Genomic DNA, 21,275 nt, shown 5'->3' with positions numbered 1-21,275 from the left:
CCCCCCAGATTTTTGGGGCGGTTTTGGGCCCCCCCCAACTGTGGGCCCCTCCCCCCCGGATGTGGGGGACGGTTTTGCCCCCCCCCCCCCAAGTTCCGGTGGTTTTGAGGTTCCCCCCAAATTTTGGGTCCCCCCCGGATGCGGGGGCGGTTTTGGGGTGTCCCCCCCCGCCCCACCCCCTGAGTCACCCCGGGCCCCACGTGGCCTCCCGGGGGGGGGGGGGGGGCGGAGCCTCCCGGGGCCGCAGCCAATGGGCGGGCGGGGCGGGGGGCGGGGGGCGGGGCCCGGGGGGGTTTCCCCGCGCGCGCGGGCCGGGGGGCCAGAGCCGCCATGGGGGGTCCCGCGCTCGGGCGCCTCCTGCTGCTCGTGGGCGGCGCTGCCGCCGCGCTGCGGTGAGACCGGGCGCCTGGGTCCGCGGGGGGGGTCCCGGACGCCTGGGTCCGCGGGGGGTGGGGGGTCCCGGACGCCTGGGTCGCGGGGGGGTGGGGGGTCCCGGACGCCTGGGTCCGCAGGGGTGGGGGGTCCCGGACGCCTGGGTCCGCGGGGTGGGGGGTCCCGGACGCCTGGGTCCGCGGGGGGTGGGAGTCCCGGACGCCTGGGTCCGCGGGGGGGTGGGGGTCCCGGACGCCTGGGTCCGCGGGGTGGGGGTCCCGGACGCCTGGGTCCGCGGGGGTGGGGGTCCCGGACGCCTGGGTCCGCGGGGTGGGGGTCCCGGACGCCTGGGTCCGCGGGGTGGGGGTCCCGGACGCCTGGGTCCTCGGGGGAATCGGGGATTCCCGAACGCCTGGGTCCTCGGGGGAATCCGGGGATCCCGAACGCCTGGGTCCTCGGGGGAAAGGGGCGTCTCGGACGCCTGGGTCCTCGGGGGATGGGGGATCCCGGACGCCTGGGTCCTCGCGGGGGCGGGGGGGCCCGAACGCCTGGGTCCTCGGGAAAGGGGGGTCCCGGACGCCTGGGTCCTCGGGGGAATCGGGGATTCCCGAACGCCTGGGTCCTTTGAGGGACGGGGGGGTGGGGATTCCCGAACGCCTGGGTCCCCCCGGGGGTGGGGGGAGGGGAAGGGGCTTCTCAAGACGTCGGGGGGGAGGGGCGGGGGTCGTGCGTTCCCCCGAACTCCTGGGTCCCCTAAGTTGCGGGGTGGGCACCTGGGTCCCTCTTTTGGGATGGGGGGTTCCCGGACGCCTGGGTCCCCTGTTGGGGGTTCCCGGACGCCTGGGTCCCCCAGGGCAGGGCTGGGGGGGTGGTGCTCCCCGGACGCCTGGGTCCCCGGGCGGGGCCCAGCGGGGGCGGGAGCCGGTTGGACCCGCTGATTTCCGGCCCCGCCCGGGGGGTGTCACCCCTCGCGTGACCTTTGACCCCCATCGTGACCCCGCCCGGGTGACCCCGGGACCTCGAGGTCCCTCGTTACCCCCCAAGTTCATTAACGCCGGGGGCGGGGCCTGGACACCCCTCATTAACCTGCCTGGGCCCCTGATCTCGTTGAGCTCATTATCTCGTTAGCCCCCCATCCCGCTCTCATTAACCTCATTATCCCAGCGCCTCGTTACCCTCGTTAGTGCCCGGGGGACCCTGGGGATCCCCCATTAACCTCTTCAACCTCTCGCTGAGCTCGTTAAGCTCGTTACCCTCATTAACTTCTCATTAAGCTCATTAACTCCCCCTCACCCCTCCCTCCAGGAGGCCCTGCCCCCCCGGCTTCCCCTTGGCAGCCTCATTAAGCTAATTAGCTTCATTAAGCTCTTGGGGGCAGTGGGGCCCAAGGGTGCCCCTCCCCCCCCGGGGGTCGGCTTTTTGGGTCCCGCCCTCGTTACCCCCCTGTCCCCTCGTTAACCCCCATCCCCCCGTTCCCCCGTCCCCTCGTTACCCCCCTGTCCCCTCGTTAACCCCCGTCCCCTCGTTAACCCCCGTCCCCGTTCCCCCGTCCCCTCGTTACCCCGTCCCCCCGTTAACCCGTCCCCTCGTTACCCCGTCCCCTCGTTACCCCGTCCCCTCGTTACCCCCGTCCCCTCGTTACCCCCGTCCCCTCGTTACCCCCGTCCCCTCGTTACCCCCGTCCCCTCGTTAACCCCCGTCCCCTCGTTCCCCCCGTCCCCTCGTTCCCCCGTCCCCTCGTTCCCCCCGTCCCCTCGTTCCCCCCGTCCCCTCGTTCCCCCTGTCCCCTCGTTAACCCCCGTCCCCTCGTTAACCCCGTCCCCTCGTTACCCCCCTGTCCCCTCATTAACCCCGTCCCCTCATTAACCCCGTCCCCTCGTTAACCCCCGTCCCCTCGTTAACCCCGTCCCCTCGTTACCCCGTCCCCTCGTTACCCCGTCCCCTCGTTAACCCCGTCCCCCCGTTAACCCCCGTCCCCTCGTTACCCCGTCCCCCCGTTAACCCGTCCCCCCGTTAACCCGTCCCTCGTTCCCCCGTCCCCTCGTTCCCCCCGTCCCCTCGTTCCCCCCGTCCCCTCGTTCCCCCCGTCCCCTCGTTACCCCCGTCCCCCCGTTACCCCCTCCCCTCGTTCCCCTGTCCCCCCGTTACCCCGTCCCCCCGTTAACCCCGTCCCCCCGTTAACCCCGTCCCCCCGTTAACCCCGTGCCCCTGTAACCCCGTCCCCCCGTTACCCCGTCCCCCCGTTAACCCCGTCCCCTCGTTAACCCCCGTCCCCTCGTTAACCCCCGTCCCCCCGTTAACCCCGTGCCCCCGTTAACCCCCGTCCCCTCGTTACCCCCCGTCCCCCCGTTAACCCCGTGCCCCGTTAACCCCGTCCCCTCGTTATCCCCGTCCCCTCGTTATCCCCGTCCCCCCGTTAACCCCGTGCCCCCGTTAACCCCGTCCCTCGTTACCCCGTCCCTCGTTACCCCGTCCCCTTGTTACCCCGTCCCCTTGTTACCCCGTCCCCTTGTTACCCCGTCCCCTCGTTATCCCCGTCCCCTCGTTATCCCGTCCCCTCGTTATCCCCGTCCCCTCGTTATCCCCGTCCCCTCGTTACCCCCCGTCCCTCGTTACCCCCCGTCTCCTCGTTACCCCCCGTCCCTCGTTCCCCCGTCCCCTCGTTCCCCCGTTACCCCGTCCCCCCGTTACCCCGTCCCCTCGTTACCCCCGTCCCCTCATTAACCCCATCCCCTCGTTACCCCCCGTCCCTCGTTACCCCGTCCCCCCGTTACCCCGTCCCCCGTCCCCCGTGCCCCGTCCCCCGCTGGGGCCCCCGCTCAGTGCCCCGGTTCCCGCAGGGTCCCCCTGCAGCGCGGCCCGTGGGTGCCCCCCAAGTTCTGGGGGGGGTGGGGCGGCCCCCGCAGCCGCAGCGGGGGAGGGGCGGCCGCTGCCCCCGCGAGGCTCCAGAACTTCATGGACGTGAGTGGGGGAGGGCCGGGGGACAGTGGGGACATTGGGCGGGGGGACGGGGGGACGGTTGGATTTGGGGGACGTTATGGGGGGACAGGGGCCTGTGGAGGGACGTGGAGCCGCGGGGCTGTGGGGGGACAACGGGGCGACAGGGGAATACGGGGGACGTTGTGGGGGGACCCGACCCCCGCTGACCCGCTGGCCCCGGCGCCCCCAGGCCCAGTTCTACGGGACCATCCGGCTGGGGACGCCCCCCCAGGAGTTCCGCGTGGTGTTCGACACGGGATCCGCCGACCTGTGGGTGCCCTCGGCGCGCTGCTGCCGGCTCTACCTGGCCTGCTGTAGGCGGGGGCGGGGCCTGGGAGGGGCCTGGGGAAGGGGCGGGGCCTGGGCAAGGGGCGGGGCTTCGGGGAAGGGGCGGGGCTTCGGGGAAGGGGCGGGGCTTCGGGGAAGGGGCGGGGCTTCGGGGGCGGAGCCTGGGGAGGGGCGGGGCTTAAGGGGACGTGTCCCCCATGTCCCCCCATGTTGCCCAAATCCCCCCTGTCCCCCCCATCCCCCCATGTCCCCGTGTCCCCCCCTGTCCCCCCATGTCCCCCATGTCCCCCACGTCCCCCCACGTCCCCCCACGTCCCCCCATATCCCCCCATATCCCCCATGTCCCCCCCTGTCCCCCATATCCCCCATATCCCCCCATGTCCCCACGTCCCCCCATATCCCCCCATGTCCCCATATCCCCCCATATCCCCCATATCCCCCCATGTCCCCACGTCCCCCCATATCCCCCCATGTCCCCCAAATCCCCCATATCCCCCCATGTCCCCACGTCCCCCCATATCCCCCCATGTCCCCCCATGTCCCCCCATATCCCCCATATCCCCCCATGTCCCCACGTCCCCCCATATCCCCCCATGTCCCCCATGTCCCCCATATCCCACATGTCCCCCCATGTCCCCCACGTCCCGCCGTGTCCCCACGTCCCCGTGTCCCCGTGTCCCCCAGGGCTCCACCCACACTACCAGCCCGGTCTCTCCTCCACCTACCGGCCCAACGGCTCGGCCTTCGCCATCACCTACGGCAGCGGCAGCCTCAGGGGCTTCCTGAGCCAGGACACGCTGCAGGTGGGGGACGCCTGGGTCCCCGGTGGGGTGGCCCGGGTCACCCGGGGTCACCCGGACGCCTGGGTCCCCGGTGGGGTGGCCCGGGTCACCCAGGGTCACCCGGACGCCTGGGTCCCCGGTGGGGTGGCCCGGGTCACCCGGGGTCACCCGGACGCCTGGGTCCCCGGTGGGGTGGCCCGGGTCACCCGGGGTCACCCGGACGCCTGGGTCCCCGGTGGGGTGGCCTGGGTCACCCGGGGTCACCCGAATGCCTGGGTCCCCGGGTGGGCAGTGTCAGGGTGGCCTGGGTCACCTGGGGTCACCCGGACGCCTGGGTCCCCGGGTGGGCAGTGTCAGGGTGGCCTGGGTCACCTGGGGTCACCCGGACGCCTGGGTCCCTGGGTGGGCAGTGTCAGGGTGGCTGGGTCACCCGGGGTCACCCGGACGCCTGGGTCCTCAGGTTGGGGGTTCTGGCTCACCTGGGATCACCTGTTCTCCCCCGGACGCCTGGGTCCTTGGGGGTTCTGGGTCCCGGGTCCCTGTGACCCCGCCCCCCGGACGCCTGGGTCCCTGGGGTTCTGGTCCCCGGACACCTGGGTCCCTAGGCCCCCCGCCCCCCCGGACGCCTGGGTCCCTGGGGGTTCTGGTCCCCGGACGCCTGGGTCCCTGTGCCCCCCGCCCTCCCGGACGCCTGGGTCCCCGCAGGTGTCCAACGTGTCGGTGCCCGAGCAGACGTTCGCCGAGGCCGTGGCGCTGCCCGGCTTGGCGTTCGCGGCCGCGCGGTTCGACGGGGTGCTGGGCTTGGCCTTCCCCGCCGCCGCCGCCGGCCCCGCGCGGCCCGTGTTCGACAACATGATGGCGCTGGGGCTGTTCCGGGACAACGTCTTCTCCTTCCACCTGCGCAGGTCAGCGCCCCCGTAACACCCCGGTAACGGCCTGATAGCGCCCCGATAACACCCCGATAACGGCCTGATAGTGCCCCATAACACCCCGATAACACCCCGATAACACCCCGATAACAGCCCGATAACAGCCTGATAACACCCTGATAACGGCCAGATAGTGCCCCCATAACACCCTGATAACACCCCAATAACACCCCGATAACAGCCCTGATAACAGCCCGGTAGCGCCCCAATAACATCCTGATAGTGCCTTGATAACACCGTGAGAACAGCCTGATAACGGCCTGATAACAGCCTGATAACGGCCTGATAGCGCCCTGATAACAGCCTGATAGTGCCCCAATAGCATCCATCCCCCCCATTCCCCCCCCATATCCCCCCATATCTCCCCATCCCCCCCATCCCCCCCCATCCCCCCCCATCCCCCCCTATCTCCCCATCCCCCCATCCCCCCATATCCCCCCATCCCCCCATATCCCCCATCCCCCCATATCTCCCCATCCCCCCATATCCCCCCATATCTCCCCATCCCCCCCATCCCCCCCCATCCCCCCTATCTCCCCATCCCCCCATCCCCCCATATCCCCCCATCCCCCCATATCTCCCCATCCCCCCATATCTCCCCATCCCCCCCATCCCCCCCATCCCCCCCTATCTCCCCATCCCCCCATCCCCCCCTATCTCCCCATCCCCCCCATATCCCCCCATATCTCCCCATCCCAACCCCTATATCCCCCCATATCTCCCCATCCCCCCCCATCCCCCCCTATCTCCCCATCCCCCCCCATCCCCCCATATCTCCCCATCCCCCCCCATATCCCCCCCATCTCCCCATCCCCCCATATCTCCCCATCCCCCCATCCCCCCATATCTCCCCATCCCCCCCATACCCCCTGCCCCCGCCCCCACAGCCCCGTCCCCCGCTCCCCCTGACCCCCCTCCCGCAGTGGGGCGGCCGCGGGCGACGGGGGGGAGCTGCTCCTGGGGGGCATCGACCCCCAGCACTTCCGGGGGCCCCTGCGCTACATCGACGTCACCCGCGCCAGTTACTGGCAGCTGCACATGGACAGGTGAGACCCCAGACCCCCCAGAACACCCCCCGAACGCACCGGGGAGCCCCAGAAACCCCCAACCCCCCCGACCCCCTGGGACCCCCCAAAACCCCTGGGACCCCCCAAACCCCCCCAGAACACCCCCGAACACACCGGGGAGCCCCAGAAACCCCCAACCCCCCCGACCCCCTGGGACCCCCCAGACCCCCCACAACACCCCAAACCTCTATGGACCCCCCCAAACCATCCACTGACCCCTATATCTGCCCCACGGGACCCCCAAGTGACTCCCACCCCCCCTCTGCCCCACGGGACCCCCAACTGTCCCCCTGCCCCCAAATCCCCAAGTCCCCCGACCCCCAGTCTGCCCCCCAAGTCCCCCCTGCCCCCCAAGTGCCCCTGCCCCCCAAGTCCCCTGACCCCCAGTCTCCCCCCCAAGTCCCCCTGCCCCCCAAGTCCCCCTGCCCCCCAAGTGCCCCTGCCCCCCAAGTCCCCCGACCCCTAAGTCCCCCTGACCCCCAGTCTCCCCCCAAGTCCCCCCTGCCCCCAAGTGCCCCTGCCCCCCAAGTCCCCCCTGCCCCCCAAGTCCCCCGACCCCCAGTCTCCCCCCCAAATCCCCCCTGCCCCCCAAGTCCCCTGACCCCCAGTCTCCCCGCCAAGTCCCCCCTGCCCCCCAAGTGCCCCCTGCCCCCCACGTGCTCCTGCCCCCATCTGCCCCCCAAGTGCCCCTGCCCCCACACTCTCACCCCCAAATCCCCCCTGCCCCCCAAATCCCCCCTGCCCCCAAGTGCCCCTGCCCCCCATGTGCCCCTGCCCCCACCTGCCCCCCAAGTGCCCCTGCCCCACACTCTCACCCCCAAGTCCCCCCCGACCCCCAAGTCCCCCCTGCCCCCAAGTCCCCCCTGACCCCCGGTCTCCCCCCCAAGTCCCCCCTGCCCCCCAAGTGCCCCTGCCCCCCAAGTGCCCCTGCCCCCCACGTCCCCCTGACCCCGTCTGCCCCCCAAGTGCCCCTGCCCCCCACGTCCCCCTGACCCCGTCTGCCCCCCAGGGTGTCCGTGGGGTCCTCGGGGTCGCTGGGCTGCCGGGCCCCCACCCTGTGCCGGGGGGGCTGCGCCGCCATCGTGGACACGGGGACGTCCCTGGTGACCGGGCCCAGCGCCGACGTGGCCGAGCTGCAGCGGGCCCTGGGGGCCACGCAAGCCCCGGGGGGCGAGGTGCGCCGGACGCCTGGGTCCCTTTTTGGGTGGGGGGCATGGACATTGGGAGCCCTTCTGGGGGTCCCTGGATGCCTGGGTCCCTTTTTGGGGGTCCCCGGACGCCTGGGTCCCTTTGGGGGGGCATGGACATTGGGAGCCCTTCTGGGGGTCCCTGGATGCCTGGGTCCCTTTTTGGGGGGGAAAACCCGGACGCCTGGGTCCCTTTGGGGGGGCATGGACATTGGGAGCCCTTCTGGGGGTCCTGGATGCCTGGGTCCCTTTTTGGGGGGGGAAACCCGGATGCCTGGGTTCCTTTTTGGGTGGGGGGTGGCATAGACATCTGGGGCCTTTTTGGGGGTCCCCGGACGCCTGGGTCCCTTTTTGGGGGTCCCCCGGATGCCTGGGTCCCTTTTTGGGTGGGGGGCATGGACATCTGGATCCCTTCTGGAAGTCCCCGGACGCCTGGGTCCCTTTTTGGTGGGGGGTGGCACAGACATCTGGGGCCCTTTTGGGGGTCCCCGGACGCCTGGGTCCCCTTTGGGGGGTGTGGGGTGGTCCCTGTCCCGGACACCTGGGTCCCTTTGGGGGGTGCGGGGTGGTCCCTGTCCCGGACGCCTGGGTCCCCTTTGGGGGTCCCCGTCCCGGACGCCTGGGTCCTCACCGCCCTCCCCCAGTACCTGGTGGATTGTGAGAAGGTCCCGTCCCTGCCCACCGTCACCTTCGTCCTGGGGGGATACGAGTTCGTCCTGGGGCCAGAGCACTACGTGCTGGAGGTGGGGACCCCGTCACCCCCTGTCCCCAGTGTCCCCCTGTCCCCCTGTCCCCCTGTCCCCCGGTCCGTCCCAGGTGTCCCCATGTCCCCCTGTCCCCATGTCCCCCTGTCCGTCCCAGGTGTCCCAATGTCCCCCTGTCCCCATGTCCCCCTGTCCGTCCCAGGTGTCCCAATGTCCCCCTGTCCCCCTGTCCCCCTGTCCGTCCCAGGTGTCCCCCTGTCCGTCCCAGGTGTCCCCATGTCCCCCTGTCCCCATGTCCCCCTGTCCGTCCCAGGTGTCCCAATGTCTCCATGTCCCCCTGTCCCTCTGTCCGTCCCAGGTGTCCCAATGTCCCCCTGTCTGTCCCAGCTGTCCCCCTGTCCCCCTGTCCGTCCCAGGTGTCCCAATGTCCCCCTGTCCCCCTGTCCCTGTGTCTGTCCCAGGTGTCCCAATGTCCCCCTGTCCCCCTGTCCCTCTGTCCGTCCCAGGTGTCCCCATGTCCCCCTGTCCCCATGTCCCCCTGTCCGTCCCAGGTGTCCCAATGTCTCCATGTCCCCCTGTCCCTCTGTCCGTCCCAGGTGTCCCAATGTCCCCCTGTCTGTCCCAGCTGTCCCCCTGTCCCCCTGTCCGTCCCAGGTGTCCCAATGTCCCCCTGTCCCCCTGTCCCCCTGTCTGTCCCAGGTGTCCCAATGTCCCCCTGTCTGTCCCATCTGTCCCCATGTCCCCCTGTCCGTCCCAGGTGTCCCAATGTCTCCATGTCCCCCTGTCCCTCTGTCTGTCCCAGGTGTCCCAATGTCCCGTGTCTGTCCCAGGTGTCCCAATGGCCCCCTGTCCCCATGTCCCCCTGTCCGTCCCAGGTGTCCCAATGTCCCCCTGTCCGTCCCAGGTGTCCCCCTGTCCCCCTGTCCGTCCCAGGTGTCCCAATGTCCCCCTGTCCGTCCCAGGTGTCCCAGTGGGGCTCCCCCACGTGTGTCGTCGGGTTCATGGCCCTGGACGTTCCGCCCCCGTCGGGGCCGCTCTGGATCCTGGGGGACGTTTTCCTCACTGCCTACTACGCCGTGTTCGACCGCGACCGGCAGCGCGTGGGGCTGGCGCCCAGCCGCTGACCCCCCGGACGCCTGGGTCCCTGCGGTGACCCCCCCCCCAGACACCTGGGTCTGTGTGCGGAGCCCGGACGCCTGGGTCCCTCTGCTGAGCCCGGACGCCTGGGTCCCTGCGGTGACCCCCTGGACGCCTGGGTCACTCTGCTGAGCCCGGACGCCTGGGTCCCTGTGGTGACCCACCCCCCCAGACACCTGGGTCTGTGTGCGGAGCCCGGACGCCTGGGTCCCTCTGCTGAGCCCGGACGCCTGGGTCCCTGCGGTGACCCCCCGGACACCTGGGTCCCTGCGCTGAGCCCGGACGCCTGGGTCCCTGCGGTGACCCCCTGGACGCCTGGGTCCCTCTGCTGAGCCCGGACGCCTGGGTCCCTGCGGTGACCCCCGGACACCTGGGTCCCTGCGCTGAGCCCGGACGCCTGGGTCCCTCGGGTGACACCCTGGACGCCTGGGTCCCCTTGTTTTTTGGGTGGATGTGTTTCTAATAAAGCTGCTGCTTTGGGGGTTCCTGGTCCCAGCTGCTCCCTGGGGGGGACCCCAAACCCTGTGACCCCCCCGGGACGATGCCGGTCCCGCCCCAGTGCCTCCCAGTGCCTCCCAGTAGCCCCGAGACCTCCCCCAGTAGCCCACATCCCGCCTTGGATTTGCCCTCCCAGTGACCCCCCAGTGCCCCCCGTTCCCTCCAGTAGCCCCCAGGTCCCCCCAATAGTTCCCAGTCCCCCAATAGTTCCCAGTTCTCCCAGTTCTCCCAGTCCCCCCAGTCCCCCAGTCCCCCAGTCCCCCAGTCCCCCCAGTTCTCCCAGTTCCCCCAGTTCCCCCAGTTCCCCAGTCCCTCCAGTCCCCCCAGTTCCCCAGTCCCCCCCCGTTCTCCCAGTTCCCCCAGTTCTCCCAGTTCCCCCCAGTTCCCCCAGTTCCCCCCAGTTCCCCCCAGTTCCCCCCAGTCCCCCCCGTCCCCCCCAGTCCCCCCAGTCCCCCCAGTTCCCCAGTTCCCCCCAGTTCCCCCCAGTTCCCCCAGTTCCTCCAGTTCCCCCCAGTTCCCCCCAGTCCCCCCAGTTCCCTTCGCTCCTCCCTCTCCGCCCCCCCCCGCCGTGTGGGCGGGGTCTCGGGGGGGCGGGGCCTGGCCAGCAGGGTGGGCGGGGGCTCCTCTCACAGTGGGCGTGGCCGCCCCTCGCGGTGGGCGGAGCCTAGAGGCGCGCCCTCCCCTGCCATTGGCCGCTCCCCTCACGATGGGCGCGTCCTCCCGGCCCGGTGGGCGCGGCCTCCCCGCGCAGTGGGCGTGTCCTCCAGGCCCGGTGGGCGCGGCCTCCCCTCCCATTGGCGGCTCCCGGCCCGGTGGGCGCGGCCTGCCCGCGCAGTGGGCGTGCCCTCCCCTCCCATTGGCCGCTCCCGGCCCGGTGGGCGTGGCCTCCCCGCGCCGGCGCAGAGCGGCGGGCGCAGCGCTGGCGGCGGGATGCGGCAGCGGCCGCTCCCGCTCTCCCGGCCCCGCGGCGGCTCCGAGCGCGGCCCCGGCCCCGGCCCCGACCCCCGGCGGCCCCGGGCCGCCCCGCCGTCGCCGCCATGGGCTGGCAAGCCGAGCGCGACAAGGTGGTGATCAACGTGGGGGGCGTCCGGCACGAAACGTACCGCAGCACCCTGCAGACCCTCCCGGGGACCCGCCTGGCCGGGCTGCCGAGCCGGGCGCCGCCGCCCGCTTCGACTACGACCCTTCGGCGGGCGAGTTCTTCTTCGACCGCCACCCGGCCGTGTTCGCCTACGTGCTCAACTACTACCGCACGGGCAAGCTGCACTGCCCGGCCGACGTGTGCGGGCCGCTGTTCGAGGAGGAGCTGGCGTTCTGGGGCATCGACGAGACGGACGTGGAGGCGTGCTGCTGGATGAACTACCGGCAGCACCGCGACGCCGAGGAGGCGCTGGACAGCTTCGAGAGCCCCGAGGCGCCGCGCCCGCCCGAGCCCGCCGAGCCCAAACGCCTGTGCCTGGACGAGCCCCGGCCCGCCGGCTGGTGGAGGCGCTGGCGGCCCCGGCTCTGGGCGCTGTTCGAGGATCCCTACTCGTCACGGATGGCCAGGGTGAGGGAGCGGGGTCTGGGGGGATTTGGGGAGGTTTGGGGGTCCCTGGGGGTCTGGCAGCCCCGGCTCTGGGCGCTGTTCGAGGATCCCTACTCGTCACGGATGGCCAGGGTGAGGGAGCGGGGTCTGGGGGGATTTGGGGGTGTCTGGGGGGGATTTGGGGAGGTTTGGGGGTCCCTGGGGGTCTGGCGGCCCCGGCTCTGGGCGCTGTTCGAGGATCCCTACTCGTCACGGATGGCCAGGGTGAGGGAGCGGGGTCTGGGGGGATTTGGGGAGGTTTGGGGGGGATTTGGGGAGGTTTGGGGGCGCTGGCGGCCCCGGCTCTGGGCGCTGTTCGGGGATCTGTACTCGTCACGGATGGCCAGGGTGAGGGAGCGGGGTCTGGGGGGATTTGGGGGTGTCTGGGGGGGATTTGGGGAGGTTTGGGGGTCCCTGGGGGTCTGGCAGCCCCGGCTCTGGGCGCTGTTCGAGGATCCCTACTCGTCACGGATGGCCAGGGTGAGGGAGCGGGGTCTGGGGGGATTTGGGGAGGTTTGGGGGGGATTTGGGGAGGTTTGGGGGCGCTGGCGGCCCCGGCTCTGGGTGCTGTTCGAGGATCCCTACTCGTCACGGATGGCCAGGGTGAGCTGGGGGGGTTTAGGGGTCTCTGAGGGGGTTTAGAGGGGTCTGGGGGGGAATTGGGGGGGGCTGGGGGGGATTTGGGGAGGTTTGGGGGCGCTGGCGGCCCCGGCTCTGGGCGCTGTTCGGGGATCCCTACTCGTCACGGATGGCCAGGGCGAGGGAGCGGGGTCTGGGGGGTCTGGGGGTGTCTGGGGGGGATTTAGGGGTGTCTGGGGGGGATTTGGGGAGGTTTGGGGGGGATTTGGGGAGGTTTGGGGGCGCTGGCGGCCCCGGCTCTGGGCGCTGTTCGAGGATCCCTACTCGTCACGGATGGCCAGGGCGAGCTGGGGGGTCTGGGGAGAATTTGGGGAGGTTTGGGGGAGATTTGGGGGGGTCTGGGGGTCTCTAGGGGGTTTGGGCCTGTCTAGGGGGGGTTTGAGGGCGCTGGCGGCCCCGGCTCTGGGCGCTGTTCGGGGATCCGTACTCGTCACGGATGGCCAGGGTGAGGGAGCGGGGTCTGGGGGGGTCTGGGGGGTGTCCTGCGGGGGTTACAGGGAATGGGAGCGGGTTTGGGGGTCTCTGAGAGGGTTTGAGGTGTGTGGGAGGGGGTTTGGGGGTGTCTGATGGGGTTTGGGGGTCCGTGAGGGGGTTAAAGGGTCTGTGGGGGGTTAAAGGGTCTGTGGGGGGGGTTGGGGGGGTCTGAGGGGGTTTAGGGGTCTCTGAGGGGATTTTGGGGTCACTGATGGGGTTTGGGGGGGCCTGTGAGGGAGTTAAAGGGTCTCTGAGGAGATTTCGGGGTCTGTGAGGGGGTTTCGGGGTCTCTGAAGGGACTAAAGGGGGTTAAAGGGTCTGGGGGGTCCCTGGGGGTCGCAAAGGCCTCTGAGGGGTTCGGGGGGGTCTGGGGTGACTTGGGGGGTCTTTGAGGCTCCAGTGGGTGTTGGGGGATTGAGGGGTCTTGGGGACACTTTGGGGGGGCCCTGGGGACACCGAGGGGACACCGGGACGGGGGGGGCGCAGGGGGTGACGGGGGGACATGGGGACAGGGAGGGGGGGCTGCCCCCCAGTATCCCCCCAATGTCCCTGTGTCCCATGTCCCCCAGTGTCCCCCCCCAGTGTCCATGTCCCCCCCGATGTCCCAGCGTCCCCTCAGTTTCCCCCTGTGTCCCTGTCCCCCTCCGTGTTCCCCCCATCTCCTGTGTCCCCCCCGTGTCCCCATGTCCCTGTGTCCCCCTGTCCCCCCATCTCCTGTGTCCCCCCCGTGTCCCCCCCATGTCCCCATGTCCCCGTCCCTCCCATCCCCCCCATGTCCCCCCCCTATCTCCCATGTCCCTGTGTCCCCCCGTCCCCCTGTGTCCCCCCATCTCCCGTGTCCCCCCCATCCCCCTGTGTCCCCCCCGTCCTCCATGTCCCCCCCATCTCCTGTGTGTCCCCCCGTCTCCCCGTGTCCCCCCCCGTCCGCATGTCCCCATGTCCCCCCGTGTCCCCGTGTCCCCCCCGCGCAGGCGCTGGCCCCGATCCTGCCGCATTGGGCCCGGGGGGAGGGGGGGGCAGCGGGACCGCACTGCGGTGCCCCCTCCCCCCCCGCGTGTCCTACATCCCCTCCCCCCCGGGCCCCCCCGTCCTACATCCCCCGTGTCCCGGGGGTCCCCCCGCTGGCCCCAAACCCCCCTCCCCCCGCCGGCCTCTATATTTTGTGTCCCCCCCGTGTCCCCGCCCCCCCCGGCCTGGCCCACATCGCCCCCCGTGTCCCCAAACCCACCCCCGGGTGCATCGCGGCTGGGAGGGGGAGGTCTGCAGCCCGGACGCCTGGGTCCCTCCCGGACGCCTGGGTTCCCCTACTGCTTTTATGGGGGTTTACTGAACTTGGGGGGGGACAGGGGCCTGGACGCCTGGGTCCCTTCGGCAATTATATAGGGATTAAATGTACATGCGGGGGATCTGACACCCGGACGCCTGGGTCCCTTCAGCAATTACGTAGAGATTTATTGTACTTGGGGGGGAATCTGACACCCGGACGCCTGGGTCCCTCCCGGACGCCTGGGTCCCCCCTGTGGTTATACAGAGGTTTATTGTGTTTGGGGGGAGTCAGATGCCCAGACGCCTGGGTCCCCCCTGGATGCCTGGATCCCCTCACCAATTATATAGTGATTTATTGTACTTGGGGGGGGATCTGGCACTCGGACACCTGGGTCCCTCCTGGACACCTGGGTCCCCCCAAATGACTATATAGGGGTTTTCTGTACTTGGGGGGGGATCTGACACCCGGACACCTGGGTCCCACCCGGACGCCTGGGTCCCCCCAGATGACTATATGTGGGTGTATTGTATTTGGGGGGATCTGACACCCGGACGCCTGAGTCCCTCCCGGACACCTGGGTCCCCCCAAATGACTATATAGGGGTTTTCCATAGTTCGGCGGAATCTGGCACCCGGACGCCTGGGTCCCTCCCGGACGCCTGGGTCCCACCCGAACGCCTGGGTCCCCCCAAATGACTATACAGGGGTTTTCTGTACTTCAGGGGGATCTGGCACCCGGACGCCTGGGTCCCCCCAAATGACTATATAGGGGTTTTCCGTACTTGGGGGGGGATCTGGTACCCGGACGCCTGGGTCCCTCCCGGATGCATGGGTCCCACCCGGACGCCTGGGTCCCCTCAAATGACTATACAGGGGTTTTCTGTACTTCGGGGGGATCTGGCACCCGGACGCCTGGGTCCCTCCCGGACACCTGGGTCCCCCCAAATGACTATCTGTGGGTTTATTGTATCTGGGGGGGATCTGACACTCGGACGCCTGGGTCCCTCCCGGACACCTGGGTCCCCCCAAATGACTATCTGTGGGTTTATTGTATCTGGGGGGGATCTGGCACCCGGATGCCCGGCCGCCTGGGTTCCCCCACCCCTCACCCTCCTCCTCTCCTTCCCCCCCCCAGTACGTGGCCTTCGCCTCCCTGTTCTTCATCCTCATCTCCATCACCACGTTCTGCCTGGAGACGCACGAGGCCTTCAACCGCGTGATCAACAAGACGGAGACGGTGGCCACGGGCAACGGGACGGGGACCACGCAGGTGGCGGTGGAGGTGGAGACCGAGCCGTTCCTCACCTACGTGGAGGGCACCTGCGTGGTCTGGTTCACCTTCGAGTTCCTCATGCGCGTCAGCTTCTGCCCGGACAAGCGCGACTTTGTCAAGAGCTCCCTCAACATCATCGACTTCGTGGCCATCCTGCCGTTCTACCTGGAGGTCGGGCTGCGCGGCTTGTCCTCCAAGGCGGCCAAGGACGTGCTGGGGTTCCTGCGCGTCGTGCGCTTCGTGCGCATCCTGCGCATCTTCAAGCTCACGCGGCACTTCGTGGGGCTGCGCGTCCTGGGCCACACGCTGCGCGCCAGCACCAACGAGTTCCTGCTGCTCGTCATCTTCCTGGCGCTCGGCGTGCTCATCTTCGCCACCATGATCTACTACGCCGAGCGCATCGGCGCCGACCCCGACGACGTGACCGGCAGCCGCCACACGTACTTCAAGAACATCCCCATCGGGTTCTGGTGGGCCGTGGTGACCATGACCACGCTGGGCTACGGGGACATGTACCCCATGACGTGGTCGGGGATGCTGGTGGGCGCGCTGTGCGCCCTGGCCGGCGTGCTCACCATCGCCATGCCCGTGCCCGTCATCGTCAACAACTTCGGCATGTACTACTCGCTGGCCATGGCCAAGCAGAAGCTGCCCAAGAAGAAGAACAAGCACATCCCGCGGCCCCCCCAGCCGGGCTCGCCGGGGTACGGGGGGGCAGGGACACCCCAAAACCCGGCGGCGGCCCCTCCCGGCACGGGGAGCCCCCCGCGTGGCGCCGCCTGCCCGCTGGCGCAGGAGGAGGTGGTGGAGATCAACAGGGCGGGTGAGCGGCCCCAGATGGGGTGTGGGGGGATTTGGGGGGGATACAGGGGGGTTTGGGGGGATACAGGGGGTTTTGGGGGGGGATACAGGGGGATTTTGGGGGATACAGGGGGATTTTGGGGGAGATACAGGGGGATTTGGGGGGATACAGGGGGATTTGGGGGGGGATACAGGGGGATACAGGGGGATTTGGGGGGATTTTGGGGGAGATACAGGGGGATTTGGGGGGATACAGGGGGGTTTGGGGGGGGATACAGGGGGATTTGGGGGGATACAGGGGGATTTGGGGGGATTTTGGGGGGGATACAGGGGGATTTGGGGGGATACAGGGGGATTTTGGGGGGGATACAGGGGGGTTTGGGGGGATACAAGGGGATTTGGGGGGGATACAGGGGGGTTTGGGGGGATACAGGGGGATTTGGGGGGGGATACAGGGGGATTTGGGGGGGGATGCAGGGGGGTTTGGGGGGATACAGGGGGATTTGGGGGGGGATGCAGGGGGGTTTGGGGGGATACAGGGGGATTTGGGGGGGGATGCAGGGGGGTTTGGGGGGATACAGGGGGATTTGGGGGGCCTGCCCGCTGGCGCAGGAGGAGGTGGTGGAGATCGGCAGGGCGGGTGAGCATCCCCGAAATGGGGGATTTGGGGGGGTACAGGGGGATTTTGGGGGCGATGGGGGGGGGTTGGGGCGGGGGATTTGGGGGTGTCACGGGATTTTGGGGGATTGGGGGGGATTTGGGGGGAATTTTGGGTGGTTATGGGGAATTTGGGGGGATAGAGAAATTTGGGGGGGAATTTTGGGGAGATTTGGGGGTGTCACGGGATTTGGGTGGATTTTGGGGGGGCTCAGGGTGTGTTTTTTGGGGGTCAGGGCTGGATTTTCGGGGGTGTCAGGGCTGGATTTGGGGGCTCAGGGCCATATTCGGGGGGACAGGGATGCATTTGGGGGGGGTCCAGCCCCATATGTGGGGGTCACCCCATGTCGACCTCCCCCCCGCAAAGCCAGACCATGCAGGGGGGTCCGTGTCCCCCGTAATTGGGGGATCCGTGTCCCCCATAACGGGGGGTCCGTGTCCCCCTAACCGCGTGTCCCCCCCAGAGTCCCGGCCCAACGGGGACGCGGGGCGCGCGGCGCTGGCGCACGAGGATTGTCCCCCCATCGACCAGCCCCCCCCGGGCCCCGACGAGCGGGGGGGACCCCCCAAAAGCGCGGGGGGGCCCCGCGAGCGCTGTGGCCGCGACCGCGCCTGCTTCCTGCTGGGCCCCGAGTACGCGGCCCCCCCCGAGGGGCCCCTGCGCAAAGGTGGGTCAGGGACCCAGCACCCCGAAATACACTGGGGTCCCCACAGCCCCCCCCGGCACCCCCATAGCCCCTGGGGTCCCCACAGACCCCCCCGGCATCCCGAAATACACTGGGGTCCCCACAGCCCCCCCCGGCACCCCCATAGCCCCTGGGGTCCCCATAACCCCCCACGGGCACCCCAAAAACCTTAGGGGCCCACACACCCTCCCCCGGGCACCCAAATATTCCTTGGGGTCCCCAGAACTTACTGGGGTCCCCCAGACCCCCCCATGTCCCCCTAGGGGGTCCCCAGGTCACCCCACAGCCCCCAGGGCTCCCCAAACCCTCCCCACCCCCCCCCGCCCCGCATGCGCCCCCCTCCCGGACGCCTGGGTCCCTCCCGGACGCCTGGGTCCCTCCCAGTCGCTGCTGCGGGAGCAGGTGGGGCTGCCCCTCCCCCAGACTGGGATAACTGGGGGGGGCAGAGCTTGCACAGACCCCCCGGCGCGGGGGGCTCTGGGTGCTCCTTGCACACGCGCGTGCAAGCGGCTGGGCTGGCGGCGGGGGGGGGCGGTCCTCGTGCGAGGGTCTCCATCCTCGTGCGAGGGTCCCCATGCTTGTGCGAGGCCCCCGTGCAAGGGTCCCTGTCGTGCACGGTCCTCGTGCAAGGGTCCATGTCCTCGTGCAAGGCTCGCCATCCTTGTGCACGGTCCTCGTGCGAGGGTCCCTGAACTTTGGTCCCCAATGACCCCTGGGTGACCCCGCCTCCGTGTGGCCCCGCCCCTCTGCAGACCCCGCCCCCTGGTGGCCCCACCCCCCCTGTGGCCCCGCCCCTCTGCAGACCCCGCCCCCGGGTGGCCCCACCCCCCGGGTGACCCCGCCCCCTGTGACCCCGCCCCCTGTGACCCCGCCCCCTCTCCCCAGCTCTCGTCACTGCCTGAGGCCCCGCCCGGTGTGCAGGTCAGATGGGCGGGGCCTCCCGGCCACGCCCCCGGGCCCCAGCCCCGCCCCTTTGCACGTGGCCACGCCCCCTTCCCCGCGCACCCCCCCCCCTCATGGCGCTGCTTGTACCCGGACGCCTGGGTCCCCCCAGCTTGGCAGGGGCTCCCCGAACGCCTGGGTCCCCCCTCCTCCCCCAATCCCCCCCCCAAGTACCCCCTGGGGGGTCCCAAATTCCTGGGGAGGGGGGAGCATCTGGGGGTTCCCCAAATTTCAGAGTGGGGGGGGGGTCCCCAAATCCCGAGGGGGTCCCAGATTCCTGGGGGTGGGGGTGCCCAATTTCAGGGTGATCCCTAAAATTTTGGAGGGGATCTCAACTCCGGGGGGGGTCCCCAGTTCCTGAGGGGTTCCCCAATTCCTATGGGGGGTTCCCCAGTTCCTGAGGGGGGTCCCCAGTTCCTATGGGGGGTTCCCCAGTTCCTGAGGGGGGTCCCCATTTCCGGGGGGGGGGGGGGGAGTCCCATGTTTTGGGCGAGTTTTGGGAGGGATTTTGTGGATTTTTTTGGGTGGGAACTGGGGGAACTTGGGGGTCCCTGGGAGGGGGGGGGGTGGGGTACTGACCCCCCCCAAATTTCTGTCTCCCCCCAAGGCTACGAGAAGTCCCGGAGCCTCAACAGCATCACGGGGGTGCGGGTGGCACCGGCCGCCCCCCCGTTCGGCTCCCCCAGCCCCCCCCGGCGCCCCCACTCCCCCATCCCCTCCATCCTCTGAGCGGGGGGACCCCCCCGGACACCCCCTTTTCCTGCCCCCCCCCAGGTGGCGTTTTGGGCAGAAAACGGGGATGAACCGTCAAAATGCGAAGGGCACCCCAAATGGGCTCAAAATGACGTCCGCGGGGACCCCCCCGAGTGACCGGAGCCCCCAAAATGCAGGGGGGTGACGGGGAGACCCCCCCGCTGGCTGCACTGCACTTTCTGGGGTGCCCCCCCCGCCCCACCTCCCGTCCCGGGGGGGATTCGGGGGTGTCCCCGCGTCCCCCCCCCCGCCATGATCACTCAGGACTCGGGGAGCCCCCCCGCTGTGTCGCGTCCCCCCCGTTGTGTCCGTCAGTGTCCCCTCCGCGTCCCCCACCCCGGGCTCCCCCCACGAGCAATAACTGGGGCCCCCGGACCCCCCGATGGCGGCACCGGCGCGACGGGGGGGGCGTGGAGCGGGGCCCCCACTGCCACGCCAGGCTGCGTTTCCATAGCAATGGGGCCAGGCCTGGGGCTACTGCGAGGCCAGGCTGCGTTTCCATAGCAACGGGGCCAGGCCTGGGTGTACTTCAAGGGCAGGCTGCGTCTCCATAGCAACGGGGCCAGGCCTGGGGCTACTGCGAGGCCAGGCTGCGTTTCCATAGCAACGGGGCCAGGCCTGGGTGTACTTCAAGGGCAGGCTGCGTCTCCATAGCAACGGGGCCAGGCCTGGGGCTACTACCAGGCCAGGCTGCGTTTCCATAGCAACGGGGCCAGGCCTGGGTGTACTTCAAGGGCAGGCTGCGTTTCCATAGCAAGGGGGCCAGGCCTGGGGCTACTGCCAGGCCAGGCTGCGTTTCCATAGCAACGGGGCCAGGCCTCGGCCTACTGTGAGGCCAGGCTGCGTTTCCATAGCAACGGGGCCAGGCCTGGGCGTACTTCAAGGGCAGGCTGCGTTTCCATAGCAACGGGGCCAGGCCTGGGCGTACTTCAAGGGCAGGCTGCGTTTCCATAGCAACGGGGCCAGGCCTCGGCCTACTACCAGGCCAGGCTGCGTTTCCACAGCAACGGGAGCAGGCCCGAACCCCCAAAACAGGCCCCGACCCCCATGGGGGGGACCAGGACCCCCCCGAAGCTCCTCCCATGTTGGGGGGGGCAGCATTTTGGGGCCGGGGGCGCCCCTGGCCCCCCATTTCCGAGCCAGCATGTTCTGCATGTCCGCACCGCCGGTATTTATTGTTATATGCAAAAAACAAACAGAAAAACCAACCCAGCCCCCCCAGTTAACCCAGCCCCCGGTTACCCACCCCCGTCGGTGGGGACCCCCGCGCGGCGGGAGCCTTATGCAACGACTCCTATGCAAATAAGATGCTAATGAGGACTAATTGCTCCCGACCGCCCCTCCCCCCAGTTCGCTGCATGTTTGGGGGGGGCCCCTCCCGCTTTTTTTGGGGGGGGTGGTGTCTCCAGCCCCTCCCCCCCTCCCCGGGCTGCGCTGTAACGAGCTCCCCCCCCCCCCCCAATTACTATTTATTATCACCTCGTTAATTATTCATGACCCCGCCCCCTCCTGGGCTCGTGCAGTTCCCCTCCCCCCCTTTGTCTCTGGGGTTGGTTTTTTGCGGGGGGTGGGGGGTGCCCCCCGTTTTGGGGGGGGTCTCTGACTCAGGAAGGGGGGGGGCGGGGCTGTGCCAAACGGGGGGGGCCCCCCGGGGGGGGGAGGGGCGGGGGGAGGGGCTCAGAGCTCTATTTTTCACGCGGAGTCTTTAACGAAGGAACTTAATGAGCTGCAACAATAAAAGTGACCGGAAACCGGTGAAAATGCCCTTAAAGTTATTGGGGAGGCGGGGAGGAGACCTCAGTATGTGGCAAAACAACCCACCAGTAACGTCCCAGTAGCCACCAGTGTCCCCACTGGGTGCCCCCCAGAACTCCTGGGTCCCTCCCGAACTCCTGGGTCCCCCCCGAATTCCTGGGTCCCTCCCGGACGCCTGGGTCCCCCCCGAATTCCTGGGTCCCTCCCGGACGCCTGGGTCCCCCCCGAATTCCTGGGTCCCTCCCGGACGCCTGGGTCCCCCCCGAATTCCTGGGTCCCTCCCGGACGCCTGGGTCCCCCCCGAATTCCTGGGTCCCTCCCGGATGCCTGGGTTCCCCGTCACAGGTTGGACTGGCAATAGAAAAGCTCTTTATTCTGGAGGCGCTGGGGACACGGGGGGCGACACGGACATGAGGGGGTGACAGTGACATGGGGACACGGGGGTGTTGGGGACACGGGGTGACGGGGACACAGCGGGGGAGCGGGGGACACACGGACGTGGGGCGGTGGCCCCGGGAT

General features: G+C 69.6%; 2 protein-coding genes across 2 annotated transcripts; both read left to right on the top strand.

The window, feature by feature from the left end:
* The first annotated feature begins 330 nt into the window (after nt 1-330).
* Nucleotides 331-9,869, top strand: LOC136002898 (cathepsin D-like). The gene is made up of 9 exons (XM_065658146.1): nt 331-392; nt 3,213-3,333; nt 3,542-3,665; nt 4,324-4,442; nt 5,127-5,326; nt 6,274-6,396; nt 7,427-7,592; nt 8,249-8,347; nt 9,271-9,869. The coding sequence occupies exons 1-9, from the start codon at nt 331-333 to the stop codon at nt 9,430-9,432; spliced, it is 1,176 nt and encodes a 391-aa protein (XP_065514218.1). The 3' UTR covers nt 9,433-9,869.
* Nucleotides 9,870-10,906: 1,037 nt separating this feature from the next.
* Nucleotides 10,907-20,740, top strand: LOC136002897 (potassium voltage-gated channel subfamily C member 1-like). The gene is given in 5 exon segments (XM_065658145.1): nt 10,907-11,086; nt 11,089-11,492; nt 15,025-15,985; nt 17,085-17,288; nt 18,856-20,740. Coding segments are annotated over 5 exon segments (1,797 nt in total). The 5' UTR covers nt 10,907-10,980; the 3' UTR covers nt 18,978-20,740.
* The last annotated feature ends 535 nt before the right edge of the window (nt 20,741-21,275 follow it).

This window comes from Caloenas nicobarica, unplaced genomic scaffold (assembly GCF_036013445.1).
Source record: "Caloenas nicobarica isolate bCalNic1 unplaced genomic scaffold, bCalNic1.hap1 Scaffold_692, whole genome shotgun sequence".
Taxonomy (NCBI): domain Eukaryota; kingdom Metazoa; phylum Chordata; class Aves; order Columbiformes; family Columbidae; genus Caloenas; species Caloenas nicobarica.
The sequence above is the reverse complement of the archived record's forward strand: the minus strand, read 5'-3'. Positions and strand labels throughout refer to the sequence as shown.

Excerpts from the sequence above, each read along its gene's own strand:
- LOC136002898 (XM_065658146.1), top strand. The coding sequence starts at position 331 with ATGGGGGGTCCCGCGCTCGGGCGCCTCCTGCTGCTCGTGGGCGGCGCT. Across the intron at positions 3,334-3,541 it reads GGCTCCAGAACTTCATGGAC|GCCCAGTTCTACGGGACCAT; the intron begins GTGAGTGGGGGA and ends CGGCGCCCCCAG. Across the intron at positions 8,348-9,270 it reads CAGAGCACTACGTGCTGGAG|GTGTCCCAGTGGGGCTCCCC; the intron begins GTGGGGACCCCG and ends TGTCCGTCCCAG.